Below are 18,850 nucleotides of genomic sequence, written 5' to 3' on the forward strand. Positions count from 1 at the left end.
AACTGTCAGGGGCTCAGAAAGCTCCAGTTATCAACATTTACTGCCCTGATTTGCTCACAGGATTGTAAATTGCTACATTTCTGGCTAGTAATTTGGCAGTATGTATAAAATATGGATATCTTTTGATCTTTCTTATAATTTTATTTTTAGGAATTTACCATGAGAAAATTATTAAGGATCTGTACAAAGAGATAACTAAAAATTGTTTATAAAATTAAAGAAAACTTTCACACTTACTTTTTTTTAAGAAATAAATCTGTTATAAGGACCTGCTAATTCAGTAAGGTCCTTGGGGAGAATACCAGACAAAGTCCACATTCTTTTGGCTAACAACTAATTAGCACAGCATTGTCTTTGGATTACAGGTTATGTTTCAATCATTAAAATGTCCATACTACCCAAGCAATCTATAGATTTAATGTAATTTCTATCAAAATACCAATGGCATATTTCACAGAACTATAATCTAAAATTTATATGGGCCCACAAAAGATCCCTAATAGGCACAGTGATCTTGAGAAAAAGAGAGCAAAGTTGGAGGTAATATACTGTCTGATATCAAACTATACTATAAGTCTATAGTAATCAAAACAGCATGGTACTAGTATAAAAAGAGACACATAGATCAATGGAACAGAATAGGGAGCCCATAAATAACCCATACCTATATGGACAGTTAGTATATGACAAAGGAGGCAGGAACATACAATGGGGTAAAGATAGTCTATACAATAAATTATGTTGGGAAAATTGGACAAATATAAGCAAAAAAAAAAATGAAACTAGATCACCTTTTTACACCATATACAAGAATAAACTCTTAAGTGGACTAAAGACTTGTATGTATGGCTCAAAACCATAAAACTTGTAGAATTAAACATAGGCAGTAAAATCTCTGACATTTCTCTTAGCCATATTTTTTTTCTGATATATCTTCTTGGGTAAGGGAAACAAAGAAAAAAATAAACAAGGTATATATGGAAATGGAAAGGACCCAGAATAACCAAAACAATTTTACCAAAGAAGAAATTTGGAGGACTTACATTTCTTGATTTCAAAACACCATGGTACTGGCATAAGGGTAGATGTATAGATAAGTGGAAAAGTAGTATTGAGAGTCCAGAAATAAAACTTTATATTTGTGGTCAATTGATTTTTGTTAAAGGTGCCAACAGTTCTATGGGGAAATGATAGTCTTTTCAACAAATGGTACTGGGACAGTTGGCTCTCCACATACAAAAAGACCCTTACCTCATACTATAAATAAAAGTTAACTAATAGTCCAAAGTGGATCATGGAAAAAGTAAAATTGTGAAACTTTTAGAAGTAAACAAAGTAGAAAATCTTTCTGACCTTAGGTTAGGAAAGAATCCTAGGAACCACCACCAAAATACCCATATATCCACAAAATATAAAATTGATAAACTAGACTTGAAATTAAAAATGTTTGTGCTTCAAAAGACACCATTAAGAATGTGAAAAGATAAGCCAAAGACTGGGAGAAAATTTTCCAAATCACATATCTGATAAAAAACTTGTATCTAGAATATATGAAGAACTTTCATAATTCAGTAATAAGAAAGCACCCCAATTAAAAAGTGGAAAAAAAAGATTGGAGTAGATATTTCACCAAAAAATATATGAAAAGCTAATAAGTACATTAGAAGATGCTTCCGCACCATTGGTCACTAAGGACATGGAAATCAAAACCTCAGTGAGATACCACCTCATTTCCATTAGAAAGGTTGTAATCAACAAGCCAGACAATAATAGTGTGGAGGAACTGGAGTCCTCATGCATTTCTGGTAGGAATATAAAATAGTGGAGACACTGAAAAAGTTCGGCAGTTCCCTAAAAAGCTAAGCATAGAGTTACTTTCCGCACCATTGGTCACTAAGGACATGGAAATCAAAACCTCAGTGAGATACCACCTCATTTCCATTAGAAAGGCTGTAATCAACAAGTCAGACAATAATAGTGTGGAGGAACTGGAGGCCTCATGCATTTCTGGTAGGAATATGAAATAGTGGAGACACTGAAAAAGTTTGGCAGTTCCCTAAAAAGCTAAGCATAGAGTTACTATATGAATGCGATTTTACCCTTAACCTGAGAGGAACAAAAGCATGTGTCTACATAAAGACGTGTTCATAAACCCCCCAAAGTGGAAACAATTCAAATGTTCATCAAGTGGTGAATGGATAAATAAAATATGGCGTATCCACACAATGGAATACTATTCAACAATAAAGTGGAACTTCGATGGGCTGCCTCCTGCACACTCCCTACCAGGGATTGAGCCTACAACCCGGGCATGTGCCCTGACCACTATGGAACCAGCAACCTTTTGGTGCACAAGTCAACACTCCAACCAACTGAGCCACACTGGCCAGGGCAACTCTGTATATTTTAAAAAAATTGTTAAATTGTACCCATAAAGTAGATGAATTTTATGATGTGTAAATTGTACCTCAGCCAGGCTTAAAAAAAAAAAGAAATATAAGTATGAATTTAAAACATACCACAAAAACAGCATGCTGGAACAGGGAACCAGAGAAGGGTCAGCACACTGTTTAATATGACTGTCATCTGTCTGTTTCCTTCAGTTTACAGCTCTTGGATGAGAGAGCATGGAGGATCCATTGTCAATATCACTATGCTTACTAAAAATGGATTTCCGGGATTTGCGTAAGCATTTATATATATTTTTTTCCTATGTGTCAAAGGTTCAGAAATAGCCAAAGTAAAACAAACAAAAAAAATCACTGAAATCGTAATCATTAAAAAATTTACTGTGCACACACAAAAAAGACTGGTAACAACCACACTTGTAACTCTCAAATTACCAATTTGTATTTCTTCGTAATAAAAAAGTTTTCAATATTCCTCTTAAGTCTGTGTGAATTGGGGGAATCGTATGTGGGCCTACACAATGAGATTTGTTTGACAATCAGACAGCTGTGGTTTGGCTCTAATATGGGAGGACCCAATTCTTTCTCATTGTTCAGACAGACTCAAACACAGTTTCATGACAAGAAAGTTCTTGTGGGGTTTGACAGGCCATTGACACACCTGTCATTTCAGTTAATGAGAGAAATATTCAACAAAAGCTAATTAGAGTGTTTATATTTTGTCTTTTAAAGGCATAGTGCAGCCGCCAGAGAAGGTGTTTACAATCTCACCAAAACCTTGGCTTTGGAATGGGCCAGCAGTGGAATAAGGATCAACTGTGTTGCCCCTGTAGGTAAATGTTCTATATGAACTAATTGTGCTCTTCTGATTCCATTTATGTTGTTGATAGAGGTATTTGTCACTGTATGTGTATTAGAAAAGATTGGCTTTTGAAATGGATGTGTATATTCTTTGATTAGATTGTTAAGGTTAAATTAAGCCAATGATTCTCAATCCTGGCTGTATATTAGAATGTTTAAAAAATAGTGGAATTATCTGTGGAATGTTTAAAAAATAGTGATATATAAGCTTGGCTCCAAACTGTGGAATCCAAGCATCAGTATTTTTAAAAAACCTCCCAAGAAACTCAAATACACTGTGAAGGTTGAAAAATTGCTACTTTAAAGAATGAATTTTTCTGGATTGTTTTGTTATTTCTTGGTTTATTATTAATCTTTTATTAAGAGAGAGTGAGAAACTTAAAGTCAAAGTTTTAGGAAGAAACTCCCAGTTAAAGATCAACTAGAAGTAAAGAGAAAATTTCTCTGAAACTAATGTAAGTGATGGGGGGGAAAAATCACAATATGTTCAACTTCAAAAACTATCATTTTTGTGTGAAGTAAGATATAGCTTAAGCTTCCTTGAGTATGACACGTTTAATGTACTGACACACTCATCCTGTAAAACTCAGCTCAAATGCACTTCTCTGTGATGTTTCCTGGTCGTTGCTAAAATATAGGAATCATTCCTCAATCTGAAACTCTGGAATATCTGTGGATATTATCTATAACTCTGCCTTTATACTACCTATCCATATTGCTATCCATGCTGCTCAGTGGGACTTAAGCATGAACTGACTTGTTGACGTTAGTAGAAAATCTCCTATTTAACAAATTGCAGGCTCCTCGCCGGAAACTTTATTTCCCTTTAGTCCTTCCTAGCTGACCTTACCTTACTCAAATTACATGCAAATATTTATAAAGTAAATGAAATATTAGTTCCATTCTTAATGCAGCTACCTTGCATTACTGGCCTCCAAAGGTGCATTTCTTGAAAACCTTTAGTGGGTTGTTAGTATTATAAGCGCCTTATTGAAGTCATGTTTTTCCTCCTGAGACATTTTTAGGTTTAAGGTCTAAAACTTAATACTTCTAGAAGATGTTATCCTCTTTAAACAAAAGGTTGCAAATTGTTTAATGGGAAACCAGTATATCATCCCACTACCATGCAATTTCCTTATCTTTTACACCTCCTGTTTCCTCTCCTCCCTATAATCTCTGTTGTAGTTTTGAGTCAGTAACAAATAGCTTTATCCTGTATTATTCAGGTTTTGAGTACTTTTCTTGGCTTTATAAATCCATGAAAGCTATATAGAAGAATTCTTAAACAATTACATTTTTTTGTTCATTTATATTAGATTCACATGCTTTATTTGTGATTTTACTTTAGGTGAAAAACCATGATAATATTGCGTTTTCTAAGTCTCGCATAACCATAGCCCAGTCTTGTACTGTAAAACAGAGAAGCCCAGTGGAAGATAAAATAGACTCCCCTGTCTCATTGTTTGTCCCAATTAAGAGCCCACTAATCTGCTCATATAATTATGCTTTCAGAAACCAAGTCTTTTATGAAAAACATCCAGGGCTTAACTGGTTATTAAGGAAGGGGAGGTCACAAAATGAGCATTCAGATAATTCATTTGTAGTAGTCAACCACTATTAAATTTTCTCAATATTAGCAATGTTGCCTTTTCTATTCCACATAAGGCACTTAATTTTTGGTATTGTTTTATAGACTGTCTTTGCAATTAAAATTTAATCTTATGTACTTTATTTTGTTCTTATTTTATATCTAAACACAGGGAATCATTTATTCCCAGACTGCTTTTGACAACTATGGTGATTTGGCAAAAGACTTATTTGGAAGGTCCTATCAGAAAATTCCAGCTAAAAGACTTGGAGTTCCTGAGGAGGTAAGGTATATTTCTAACACTGATTAGAATGACTTTATTTCATACTTTGGAACTTAGTAACATTTTGGTGTTTTTTTTACGTAGTGTGGTTGGCTGATAGAGACGATAGCTCCCACTGCCACCAAACCATTTCCCTGGACTTTCTGGATCTGGGGGAATATCCTGGTTGTGCTTTTGTAACCGGACAACCAAAAGGTCCGGGCTACCTGTCACTACTTGAGCCAATTAAACAGAGACAGGGTTGAGTCAGATATGAGCTCCAATAATGCTGGCTGGATGGGAGTGTGGCAGGTCATCCACAAAAATCTGCTCTGACCCCCCTCACCAGGTGGCTGGTTATGTACACACGAGGGAGAAGATAGCTAGGTGTAGCTGCAAGCTACAAGTGTAACGTGGAAAGGGGAGGGTAGAATCTGCAGTCCGGCCTTCAGGAGCTCAAAGTCCGATCACAAGGTGGCTAATCTTCTATGATGTTACAAACAGCTCAGCCTGTTCCTGGGACCTGAGAATGGTCAGCGTTCCTGAGAAAAACTCCCAGAGAGGGTCAGGGTCCAGGCACAGCAACCAAATCAAAGCGTGTCCTGTCCTTGGTCTGTTCTCAAAATGTATTTCTTTTCAGAGTAATGGACCCATTGAGGCATCTTATCTTTTTACAGCCTTGTTTCATCCTCCAGTTTCCCAGGATCTGTAAGAAAACTATTTATCAATAGTTAGTGAAGTGAATAATTATTAGACAACTGTCACTCTATTCTTATTACATGCTCTTCCCCACTATCACTTTGAATGCTCCCAACAGTCTTTTTTTTAACATATATTTTTATTGATTTCAGGTCAGATATGAGCTCCAATAATGCTGGCTGGATGGGAGTGTGGCAGGTCATCCACAAAAATCTGCTCTGACCCCCCTCACCAGGTGGCTGGTTATGTACACACGAGGGAGAAGATAGCTAGGTGTAGCTGCAAGCTACAAGTGTAACGTGGAAAGGGGAGGGTAGAATCTGCAGTCCGGCCTTCAGGAGCTCAAAGTCCGATCACAAGGTGGCTAATCTTCTATGATGTTACAAACAGCTCAGCCTGTTCCTGGGACCTGAGAATGGTCAGCGTTCCTGAGAAAAACTCCCAGAGAGGGTCAGGGTCCAGGCACAGCAACCAAATCAAAGCGTGTCCTGTCCTTGGTCTGTTTTTAAAATGTGTTTCTTTTCTGAGTAATGGACCGATAGAGGCATCTTTTTTTATAGCCTTGTTTCATCCTCCAGTTTCCCAGGGTCTGTAAGAAAACTTATTTATAGTTTAGTAAGGTGAATAATTATTAAACAACTATGGTTCTATTCTAATTATTTGCCCTTGCCCACTATCAATTTGAACTGGGAACCAACAGTCCTAGAACAAGTTTCTCAAGAGAAAAAGCTCTAAAAACAAACAAAAACCCTGGGAATGTGTGGTTAGGAAGGGAGAGGGAGAGAGAGATAGAAACATCAATGATGAAAGAGAATCACTAATAGGCTGCCTCCTGCACACCCTACACTAGGGATTGAGTTTACAACCTGGGCATGTGCCCTTGACCAGAATCAAACCTGGGACCTTTCAATCCACAGGCCGATGCTCTATCCACTGAGCCAAGTCGGCTAGGGTGCTCACAGCAGACTTTATTCAGGAGCAAATGCAGTGTGAATTAAGGAGAGCGTGTTTCATTGCACTTTTCCAGCTACGTTATTTTATCACGTGACAGGACCCTAAGCAAGTCAGACTATTATGACTATATGACATTCCATACGCAACTTTTGTAAGGTGGTCAGGTTTAAGTATGAAAAATTAATAGCTTTCATAAATGTTAGCTATATCAGTCTTAAAATGTAATGAAAAAAGTTATCGTTTCCATAATAATAATAAACATTAGAATACCTGGAGTCAACTTAACTCTGAACAAAAAACATTTTATTACTAAAGACCAAAATAGAGACATGTCATCTTCCTCAATGGAGAGAATCAATGTTATTGAAATCAAGTTTTTCTAAATTAATGTATAAATTCAATATATTTTTGAAATTTAACACACTGATTCTGAAGTTTGTTTAGAAAAATATTTATGCAAAAAAAGCCAAAAATGTCTTGAAAATGAATAATGGGAGGATTTGATCTTCCTGACATCAAAACATACTCTAATGCAATACTTATTTACAACATCTGATGCTGGTACTGTAATAGATTAAAATTAGTGGAATATAATGGACTCTTGTATCATACCATGTATCTATGGGAGTTTGTAGGATAAAAGCAGCATTTCAGATTTATGAGGAAAGAATAGATCATTCAGCAAAAGTTTTGCAGCAATGCGCTGTTCATTTAGAAATAAATTAGACCACCTCTCTCACATCACATATATGCAAAATAATTTTTAGATATATTGAAGTGCTAAATATAAAAGCAAAATCATAACATTCTTGAAGAAAATGTGTTTTAATTCCTAGAACTACCTTTCATTATCAGTTTGATGTATATATTTCCAGAAATTTACTATGCACACACAAAAATATCCATATTTTTGTGTGTGCAAAAATATCCATATATTAGCATTTTCAGATAATTGTGAATATTCTTTACTATTCAAAAAGTGGAAGTTTTTATTTTATTATGTTTTTTAATTAAAAAATGTTTTTATTGATTTCGGAGAGGAAGGGAGAGGAGAAATAGAAACAGTGATTGACCACCTTCTGAACTACCCCTACTGGAGATCAAGCCCACAACCTGTGTATGTGCCTGACTGGGAATCACACGATGACCTTCTGGTTCATGGGTCAATGCTCAACCACTGAGCCATACCGCCCTGGCAAAAAGTGTCAGTTTTTAAAGATTAGTTGCAGTATGGAACCTGGAACCATGTCAGTGAACTTTTTGTGCTCTGTTACATTAAAATCTATTGATCTTTCTTGCAGTTAGGCTGGGTCTCTGACCCATAGATGATTTTGTAACATCAGGCATTGATCTTTTGGAAAATATTGGTTCCCTGAGTTATGCATATTTTCTAGATGTTGACACACAATTCTAAGTGTTGACGTACAATAACAAAATTCTAATTTTCACCCGAAAGCTCAAACCTTACCATTGATAACAGATACTGTCAGTCATTCCCCTTTGAAGTGACAGTCTCACTGTGTTCATTTTTGAAAAATGTCTGCCCAATATCCAAGATCAGTAACTGCACTTTGCTTTTTCAAATAAAAAAGATGTTTCTTGGAAAAAGTGACTCCTTCAGCTTGCAACTCAACTGCACATTCTTTTCCTTGAGGCAACTATTATACTCCTATATGCAGCAGAGCTTAATGTGTAATTCCTCTTTCATCATGCAGGATATCAAAAAGGTGTAGGCTCAGTGGTCGAGATTAATAATTTTTCCTGCTTCACCAAGGACATTCTAACGTGAAACAGGCTGCCCCCCACCCCCCAAAAGTACTTGCCGGTGAAGGATATAATGACTACTGGTATAAGGATCATTAGGTCAGCTTTGTGTTCCTGCCATGACTCATGCTGAGGCTCCAGCAGTCTTTCCCACCATTGCCTTGGCACCATTAGCACAAATGTCAACAAAGTGAAAAATGCAAATAAGGACTTAGTATTATTTTGAAAGTAGTTTTGACCTTGCCAATCCCCTTGGGTACACCCAGGGCTTTGCTGATGATGCTTTAACTAATAATATACCAGGTGCACCGGTTGATAATTCGGATTTCTTTCAATAGATGGAGTTACACATATGTTGATATATATGCGATTTGATATGTATGCTATTTTGTTGTATTGACAACAAGCTTCAAAACTTCATATGTAAATTTTCTGAAAGTGTTAACATCATAGATATTTTTACACTTAAAAATGTCAAATTTTGTGCCAGAAAAGAGAGCATTTGCGGGAAGTTTTAATTCATTATTTTGAAGAAAAGTGCTGCTGAAAGTTATCGTATACTTCGGGAAGCTTATGGTGAACATGCTCCATCTCAAGATACTTGTGAACGCTGGTTTAAACGCTTTAAAAGTGATGATTTCAATGTGAAAGACAAAGAATGTCCAAGTTAATTTGCACCATGCTTTGGTCATAAAACGACCAGAATGGGCCAGAAGATACGGCAAAGTAATTTTGCTTCATGATAACGCACCATCACACACTTCTAAACCAGTTAAAGACACATTAAAAGGTCTTGTCTGGGAAGTATTAACCCACCCGCTGTATTCACTGGACCTTGCTCCTTCAGATTACCACTTGTTCCGATCGATGGCACATGCACTTTCCGAGCAGCACTTCAAAACATATGAAGAAGTGGAAAATTGGGTCTCTGAATGGTTTGCCCCAAAACAAGAAAAGTTCTATTTAGATAGTATCCACATATTACCTGAAAGATGGGGGAAATGTGTAGCTAGCGATGGAAATTACATTGACTAAAGCACTTTTGATGTTTCTCTTGAAATTATCGGGTTTTCTTTGATTACAAAATCTGCATTATTAACCGGTACACCTGGTAGATCAGGCATGTTAAACTCGTGGCCTGGGAGCCACATGTCTCATTTATTTGTCCCGTGTTAATCTTTGAGTTTGACATGCTTGATGTAGATGATACCTTCAAAAGGTTTGGTTGTGAAGGGAAGCAGAGATGATGGTAGCTATCGTGAGATGCTTCAGAATAAGGTGAGACTTTTGGCTTCTGCTTGATTGTGTCTTAGCATGCCTAGCTCATGTTTCCAAGATACTCTGTTTGCTCCAGTTAATCATCAATGTTCCATTTTGGGCGGAATTTTTACACAAGGCCATTGGCCCAACTGCTTAACACTGAGTTGCCTTCCTTTAATTGACGGTCCCTGGGGTAGTCAGGGGGTCAGAATGTAGCTATAGTTTCAAAAGGAACTGCTTTGACCTCTCCTGGTGTCTGTCAATATCTCTCAGAAAGGGAATGTAGCACATGGCAGACCTTCAATTGGCTTGTGAGATCCTGAACACTCATTTTTACAAATTAAGCAACTAAGGGCCAATGGGGTTCAGTAATCAACTTAAGGCCATGTGGAGGTCATGGTACTGACATTCTAATCCAAGCTTATTTAAAGCTTTCCTGATGTGATCTTTGATAAACAGAGCTGAACATAAACAGGTAACTGAGCTAAAAGAGGTGTTGGCCACATAAAGTTGATGCAAGTTGCTAGTCTCTATTAGTGTTTACTGATTGATAAAACTATGGTGAATGGCTTAGTACTTCAAGTCCATCCATCAAATGGATTCCATTAAAATGAAAGTTAAGAAGACATCATCTGAAGATATAGCAATAATGCCTAGTTAATTTGGTAATTATCAGAATTTCATTAGCTCAATTTAACTCCATGTTGAGCTCCAGGTAAAAATTAAAGCAGGAATCATGAATCATTACATGTCTTTTACCTAGCAGATAGCTTCTATTCAATTCAGTATTATTTAATGGTGGGCAAAGACTGGATTAGGAGCTAGGTAATGCAACATACCCTCCTTTCGGGGGAAGAGATGCATAAAGATTTCTTCATTCTGTATATATTTATTAAGTGCTTATTTTATGCAAAACACTGTCAAAGGTCATAGTTATATGTATGAGAGGGTTGTTCTTTGGCTGGATTTAGAAAGGAGCTTATTGAAGAGAGTCTTCCTAACTGGCTGACTTTTAGAATTGAGGAGCTTTCATTGATTGGTTGACTAACAAAACATGTTCCCAAGGCAAGTTGTCATTGGTTGATTAAACAGGGTAAACTGAGTCTGGTGGTTAATGTTACCATGGCTCAGATCTCTCTCCCCCCTCCCAATAATGTGGGAACTTATAAAGTATTGATTCTAAAATAAATAGGGCTCGGCTGGTGTGCTTCAGTTGCTGAGCATCGATCCAGGAACCAAGAGGTCACAGTTTGATTCCTGGTCAGGGCACATGCCTGGTTTGCAGGCTCGATCCCCAGTAAGGGGTATGCAATGAAGGTTTCTTTCTCATCAATATTTCTAGCTCTCTATCCCGTTCTCTTCCTCTGTCTCTCTCTCAAAAATATCGATAAAATAAATATAACAACAGAAATAACAATAGTCATATATGTAATCTTAAGCTTCCTAGTAGCCACATTAAAAAAAGGTAAAAAGAAGTGAACTTAGATTTGACAATATATTTTATTTAATCCAATATATTTAAAACATCATCATTTCAACATATAATTAATATAAAAGTAATTAATGAGATCTTTTACATTCTTCTTTTCATATAAGTCTTCAGAATCTCATGTGTGATTTACACTTACAGCACATCTCAATTCAGACTAGCCATGTGGAAAGTGCTTTGGTAGTGTCACATGGCTAGTGGCCTCCATTTTAGACAGTTCAGTTCTATAGTAGCTGCTGGGGACACAAGGATGGAGAAAAAGCTATGCCTGCCCTCCAGGATCTCAGAGTCTCAACTCACCATAACCACATGGCCTCAGTGCTAAGTACAGGACCAGGACTAGAGTGAGGCAAGCAAGCTGTGAACACAAAATTTAAGAACATGCTCACCCTCAGGGTTGTGCAAGTATAGGGTCCGCTCCAAGAGTAAGCACCTCCTTAAATGCTGCACCCTAAAGTCCTCATCAGCCTCACCCAAATTCCCGCCCTGCTTGGGATCCTGATAAAATGGTAGATTCTGGGGCCCCAACCCCAGAGCTGACATTGCAGAAGCTCTTACATAGGGTCTAGGATCTGGAGTTTCAATAAGAATCCCTAAGCATTCCAGTGCAAGTGCTTAGGATCACGCTTTGAGGAACTCAGCCTGTGCCAACAGCCTCCCTTGAGAGTTCCTTTACATCCAGTGCAGTGATTTCTTTCTTTCTTTCTGGTTTTGGGAGTTGATGTTGCTGAACTCATCAGTGATCTAGCTGAATTTTTAGGGGATGCTCTGGGATTCTGATGTCCCTCTTGCAGAAAGCTCCTGTAGTCTGAGTTGCTGGGCTTTTGGCCTGCAGGACCATAGACTAAACCGACAGGCACGCCATGTCATTATCCACAGGCACATTGACTATTTCAGGGACACAGATATAAAAGGCACGTGGCTGCGATGAGAAGTATGGTTGTGGTGGGCAATGAAAGGTGTAGAAGGAGCTGAGTTGTTTGAAATGGAAAAGAGCCCAAATTGAGCCTTGTGTTTACTTTGACTTCTTCACGTTGTATAGCTTATTGGCTGCCATCAAAGGCTCTGTCCTGTCTGGCTAATCAAGTAATCTCTTACCTGATTTTCATGATGCTCAATAAAAAGAGGCCGCTGTCTATGTACTGCCAGCTTATGGTGCACATATACCTTGGAATTCATGTGGTAGTCGTGTGCTCTGAGATGTGTTTACTCAGGATTGGGAAGCAGGCAAAGAGGAGATTCGTCAGCTTTTCTGTGAGCATGTGTATGTTTCCATTTCCAGATTTCCCCCTTGGTGTGCTTTCTGCTATCTCCAGCGGCTTCCTTCATCACCGGACAGTTGGTGGATGTAGATGGGGGCCAGTCTCTGTATAATCACATGTTTGAAGTACCAGGTGAGCAGTCAAGCAATGAGTGTTCATATTTTCAAAATGTCTTAAGTAGTTACTCAAGAGATGAGAGTTTTCTCTGTAGCACATCAAAATGTGCAACTTGTTTATATTCATGATATGATTTTTAAAGGAAATATTCCTCATCACAAAAATATCTATCTATATATTTATTTATAGAACTTAGCTTTATATATATTTTAAAAGGTTTTTTTTTTTGGTATGTGTGTAAGTTGGTAGTATTTGAACCTTGAAAAATATTCTCAATATGAGTATATATGTTTAAGAAAGAGATAGAAAAAAGGCAAGAAGTTGCCATATTATTTTTTTAGATCGAATTCCTCTTAATTCCTCCAGTAAGTGGCTTGTATATCTGAGCAGAAGAATCAGACATGTTAGGTGGAGAGGGGTTATGGTGTTTTACACTATCTTTGGGATATATATTAAATGAAACCATATGAATTTACTGTATTCATTTTTGATGTATAAAACAGTAGTTTTGTAAGGCTCAACCAAATGTAGATATTACACACAAATGTGTGTGTGTGTCTGTGTGTCTGTGTCTGTGTCTGTGTCTGTGTCTCATAGCGGGACCAGAGAACTTTGGGATTGAAAAGTTCCTAAAAAAATCAGTCCAATATCCTAATTTTGCAAATGACAAAACAAATTTATAGAAATTAAATGGCATAGTCAAGCTAATCACTCCCAAAATAAAGAAAAAGATATAAAATTCAAATGTATTCACACTGTTGCTCAAGATAGTTGACTAAGTGGCTACTAGCAAACTAAAATGTGGTTGATGTAATGCATTTGTCTTTGAGTTTCATATCAGGGACCCAGGTTCAACCTACTTTTTCATGTGCTAACAGTCTGATCAAGGGTAAAGACCTTTGCATTGATAAATGATTAGTACGGGACTTAATATTACTTATTATTTTCCCTCCCCAGATATATTTCTTTACAAATAGCATCAATGGAAATGGACTTTGGTTTTAAGGGTCTCAGTTATGTACACAGAAATGCCTACATGGTTATGGGGTATTGTTTTCTGATAGTATTTAACGTAGCAAGAGTGGAAGAGAATCTTTCCACTTCCCTCACCAGAGTTGAGTCAGTAGTATTTGTTAAGGTGAGCTGCACTGTTTTTCCTTTATAAAGGGAAAGAACTCCAGGTGACTGCTTCTCCAGGCCTCCAGTGTCATGATTTTCTTTTGTAATTCTAGCACTGTTTTTTATCATTACAAAAATATTATTTAGGGTTTTAGTATTTTTTATTGATTTCAGGGAGGAAGGGAGAGGGAGAGAGAGAAAGAAATATCAATGATGAGAGAGAATCACTGATCAGCTGTATCCTGCATGCCCCTTATGGGAATTGAGCCTGAAACCCCAGGCATGTGCCGTGACTGGGAATCGAACTGTGACCTCCTGGTTCATAGGTCCACGCTCAACCACTGAGCCACACGGGCTGAGCCATTCTTTTAAGGTGTTTAAGGAAAGCAGTCACATCTATTTTTAAAGAATATACTCCCCCAAAATTATGAGTAGGAATACTTAGCCTCTCCTTGTAGTGTTTTCTTTAAGGTTGCCAGCCCTGGTAAGAATGTCTGTGATGGAAACCTGGCTATACCCTTACTAGCTGTATGACCTTGGGAAAATTAATTTCTGTAAGCCTCCACTTTCATTTCCATCAGGTGGGTTCACTTATTAATTTTGTAAGCTGTTGGGAGGATCAAGTTAGATAATGTACATTTAAAGCCCTGGGTCAGATAGGATGCTTTCAGGTGCAACTCACGCTGGCTTGAGCCATAAAAGAATTTGTTGCCTTGAATAACTGAGAAACAGGTGAGATGTGACTCAGCAGCTCAGTGATCTCACCAAGGGCATTTTGTTTTCCTTATTTATGTTTTTGCTTCTATGATGTTGGCTTTAAGGCTAACTCTCCTGGTTGCAGGATGGCTGCCTGCTGCTCTTATAGCTTCATGCTTCTTTTTTCACATTCATCTGGACAGAGAGAGAGCGGGGAAGGGAATGACTTTCTTTCAACATTTCTAACAAAATTCTGAGATCTACGCTGCTTTGGACCAGTTTATGCAAATGACTATCCCCAATGAATAACAACGGTCAAGGGAATGGAGTGCATTGGTTGACTTACATCAGTCAGTCATCAGTCAGTGGTCTAAGTGTGGTCACTTCCGCAGAATCTGATGGAATTGTAAGTGTAAACAGGCTATTGGAAAGAGGAGATGAGGGACTGGGTGCTGGGGAGGCAACTAGATGTGCCTGGTACAAAGTAAGCACGTTGTTTTAAAATCTTCATTATTAAGGAAATAATATTTATTGAATGTCTACAGTATGCCAAGTGCTGTACATAGGGTGTCACATTTAATTCTCACAACTTGAAAAGATAGACGTGGTTACCCCCTGTAATAGATGAGAAAACCGAGGCTCTGAAAGAATAATTTTTCCCAATTCTGAAAAGCTAGTAAGTGGAAGAGCTGGGACTCAAACCCAGGATTTTCTCAAAACCTGTGCTACTTGTCCTAATAATTTCTTTTTTCTTTCCGAGAAAAGGGGTGAACCAGGGAAAATAACAGGAGGGTTTGGTGGAAACTGGGAGGACTAATAAGTTTAATAGATTTGCAAGTGACACGAGGTTTTCCACTTACTTAACAGATCATGACAACTGGCCGGAGGGAGCAGGGGACCTTTCTGTTGTCAAAAGGATGAAAGAGTCTTTAAAGCTTAAAGCCAATCTCTAAACTAAAGAAAGAAGGAGGTGTCTTTTGTCCCAAAATGCCTTAGCATCTTAAGAATGCATTTTTGTACTTTATAGGAGCATGTAATTTGTATAGAAAAATCACTTTGTTTTTTTTTAAAGTTTTCAATTTTGTCTATGCAAAACTATTCCTGAAATAAATGCATTTTTAAGTCCCAACTAATACCATTTAACCTGTATTTTTTAAAAAATTAAGAATGGAAATCAGCATACTTTATGATTATACTTTGAATTCTAAGAAAGGTATTTGAAGAGTGGAATACTTTCTAATTAATAATAGAGATATCATGATCTCCTAAAAGGTTTACTTGTAATAAATCTAAATTGCGGCACCTTTGTGATTCAACAACTGGAGTTATATAGTGACTAATTTTACTTGGCAAACACTTTGGAACCAATAAAGCTTTATGGTAACTATCAATGTGTGGTTTGTCTTCATGAAATCTAATTTCTATAAACCTTCTTAATGCAAAAGATTGGCTAGTGGGAAATAAAGAGGACTTTAAAGAACATGGAAATAGCAGTTACCAGGAACAGGTACTAAGCTACTGGGACTGAGATGAAGAACCCTACTCCCCCCACCCCAACTCCCAGCTGACATCCAAACCTTGTTGGGAGGGCACGGGCTGGCCCACCTGATGGCTGGACAGTCACTGTGGTGTTCTGCTGGTGGAACTTGCTGGAAATCCGCCCTCTGGAACTTGCCCGAGATAATCCACCATCTTGGGTGCCAGGGGAAACTTCACGGGAGGTGTCTCATCAGAGGCTCTGCTACACAACTACCTGAGGAAGTGCCAGGGACGCTGCTGCTGCTGGCTGCCCTGCACCACCACCAAGGCCTGCAGATGAGTCTGGAGAGGAAAGCCTTGACCTCCTACAGTGTCTCTCCATCGCCCTCTCCTGACAAAGCTCAGTGTCAGCCGGCAAAGGAAAAACTAAAGGACCCAGATCCATTGTGACACAGCTGGGAAGCAGTGAACCTATAAACTGCCCACTTGGGGCCTTGGCGTCAAGCAGCCTGTCACTTTCCTTAAGGAACAGGGGCTCAGCGTTGGTCTCTGCGTAGACAGGGTGCACATTTAGAGGCAGCTCCAACTCCATAGGCTTTGCTTAAGCGGGAGCCCATGATGTTGGGCCTGTTTGCAGTTTTCCTTCACTCTTGTGCCCATAGGCCAGTTCTGTGGTAGCAGCCGATGGGGGCTGGGGAGCACCAACCGACTGAGTCATCTGGTCTCCTTGGTGTTCTGTGCCTCTTCTGGGGGCATGAATGTGTGAGACAAAAACAGTACTTTGTGCCCACTCCTCAGTGTTTAGTCCACATGCTTCTGGCCCAGGCCTCCTCGTTTCCAACTGTTCTGTCCTTTTCCTTTTAGGTGCCTGGCTAAACCACATGGCCGTGGGCCATCTGTATATATTCTCACTTAGGGCTATTTTTCTTTCCAGCGTGAACACAGGTTGCACTGCCTACAGATTGCTTATTAGACAGATTTTCCCTCCACTGCCTCACAGGGCTTCCCCTGATTACGGCTGTAATGAAGTTCTGACAACTGTGAAGGAAGAATTTCAGACCAGGACACAGTCCAGGAAAGGGTCAACCGGGCAGATGGGAAGTCCTTGAGCCAGTCACCCATTGGTTGGCCCCATGGCTCACAGGAATAGGCCTGAGTTAACAACTTGGCTGTGTTCAGTTTTTGGCTGGGAGCATTCCGAGGGCAAATGCACTGGTGGATCCAAAGCTGTCACTCACTGTGCGTTTTCATGACTATATCCTATAACTGTTTTGGCCCCATTTACTTTTAACACTATCCAGGGACTTGGCACAAAAAAGTGTCACCTTGTGTCTGGACACAAGTGCCTACTTGAGATTCCAAGACTTGGCTGCAAAGCTTCATCTTGAACTTTTGTTTTTGCTCTTAGTGTTTCTTCCTTGTTTACAAGAGTTTCACTTCACTGAAGTAGCTGCCTGAATAAGATCAACTAGCAGAAAGATTCAAACCCATTTTCAAAAAAGGTGTGTTAGATCAAAAGCTAGTGATTATCTAGCTCTTGCCTTAAGATAGGTATGCATAGTTTGAATCTTGTCTTGTGGACAAGGCTAGTTATGGTTTGTCTGATAACCAAGGCTCTCTGTTGGTTGGTGGCAGTTTTTGCCCACCACGTAGAGTGAGAAGCATGTGTGCACTCTGCCCTAGTGGGAGTCAGATTGTGGGGACCTGCCAAGTCCTAATGCTGTTGCTGTCAACACTGCATTCCTGGGGGACTTCTCCCCACATCTAGCAAGGCTCTCTGACCTGTTTCCATCTGTAGCCCCCAAATTTGCTCTCCTTGAAGTTGTCAGTGCCCTACAAGGAAAGACCTTGAAGACCCCTTCTGATCGAGACCATTTTGCTGAGGTTACTAACAAGCCTTTCTGCTGACTGCTCCTTGCATGCTTATTTTGGCCTTCAGCATACAGCCACACTTCTGCCATAAGCCACACTTCTGCTTATTAAGCCCCCCTGCTTACTTTGGCTTTCTCTGTCCATTTCTATAGAGCTATTGGTAGACTCTCCCTTTCCATAAGTAATAGATTTTAGAGTCTGCTACCTGTGTTGTAAACCCAGCTTCTACCACTTACTCGCTTTTTATAACAAAAAATCGTTTGAGAAACGATCGAGGAATTTAAATATGGGTTGCATATGAGTAGATAACATTTAAAAATTACTGGTCATTTTGTTAGATGTGATAATAGCATGGCAGTTACTTTTTATAAAAATTCCTTACCCATCAGGGAAGAAATATTGGGCTTTGCTTTCAAATACTTCAGTTTAAAAAACAAGTCGGGGAGAGGAAGGGAGCAAGAGAACTGAGAGTGGAAACATGGTAATGGTCGTTTAAGCAGCGTGACATCTATCATACATTATATGGTTGATTCTACTATTCTCTCTACCTTTGAGTACGTTTGGAAATTCCCCGGGTAAAAAAACTATTAAAATTAAAATGGTCTTGTTACTTAACTTAGATAGAGGGTAATATGTGAAAGAGTTAGCTGCTTATACATAAAGGTTATTTGGGAGAAACAGGATGAGTTTCCACTGGATGTCAATAGTTTTGGGTTGTCCATGGGAGTGAGAGACCAGGTTCCAAATGGTGGTGATACCGTTGTAATTAGCTAGTTATTAATAATAGGAAAGGAGCCAAAGGGGAAACCAGGCATTATAAGCGTGGCCATTTGAGCAGCTTCACCAGGGAGATCCTTACTTTCTTCTTTTTTTATGTGACAAAAATATATGTAACAAAATTTGCCATTTCATCAAGCAATTTTTAATTGTTTGTTTGGAGTGTGCCTTTCCAAATAGATAACCATTTTGGAGGCTGTTACATGGGATCTTTGAACATCAGTTTGGTATCAACTGACTTTT

At 38.6% G+C, this 18,850-nt stretch overlaps 1 protein-coding gene across 1 annotated transcript in view; it reads left to right on the top strand.

Moving 5' to 3' along the window:
* Positions 1 to 15,866, top strand: part of PECR (peroxisomal trans-2-enoyl-CoA reductase) — a 17,286-nt gene extending 1,420 nt beyond the window's left edge. The window contains exons 3-8 of the mRNA XM_015560612.1: positions 1,899 to 2,010; positions 2,604 to 2,685; positions 3,141 to 3,237; positions 5,030 to 5,140; positions 12,568 to 12,679; positions 15,347 to 15,866. Of these exons, the coding sequence (XP_015416098.1) occupies positions 1,899 to 2,010; positions 2,604 to 2,685; positions 3,141 to 3,237; positions 5,030 to 5,140; positions 12,568 to 12,679; positions 15,347 to 15,432 (600 nt within the window). The 3' untranslated portion in view covers positions 15,433 to 15,866. The remainder of the gene's footprint in view (positions 1 to 1,898; positions 2,011 to 2,603; positions 2,686 to 3,140; positions 3,238 to 5,029; positions 5,141 to 12,567; positions 12,680 to 15,346) is intronic.
* Positions 15,867 to 18,850: the final 2,984 nt, after the last annotated feature.

Source organism: Myotis davidii, unplaced genomic scaffold (genome assembly GCF_000327345.1).
Source record: "Myotis davidii unplaced genomic scaffold, ASM32734v1 scaffold2715, whole genome shotgun sequence".
Classification (NCBI taxonomy): domain Eukaryota; kingdom Metazoa; phylum Chordata; class Mammalia; order Chiroptera; family Vespertilionidae; genus Myotis; species Myotis davidii.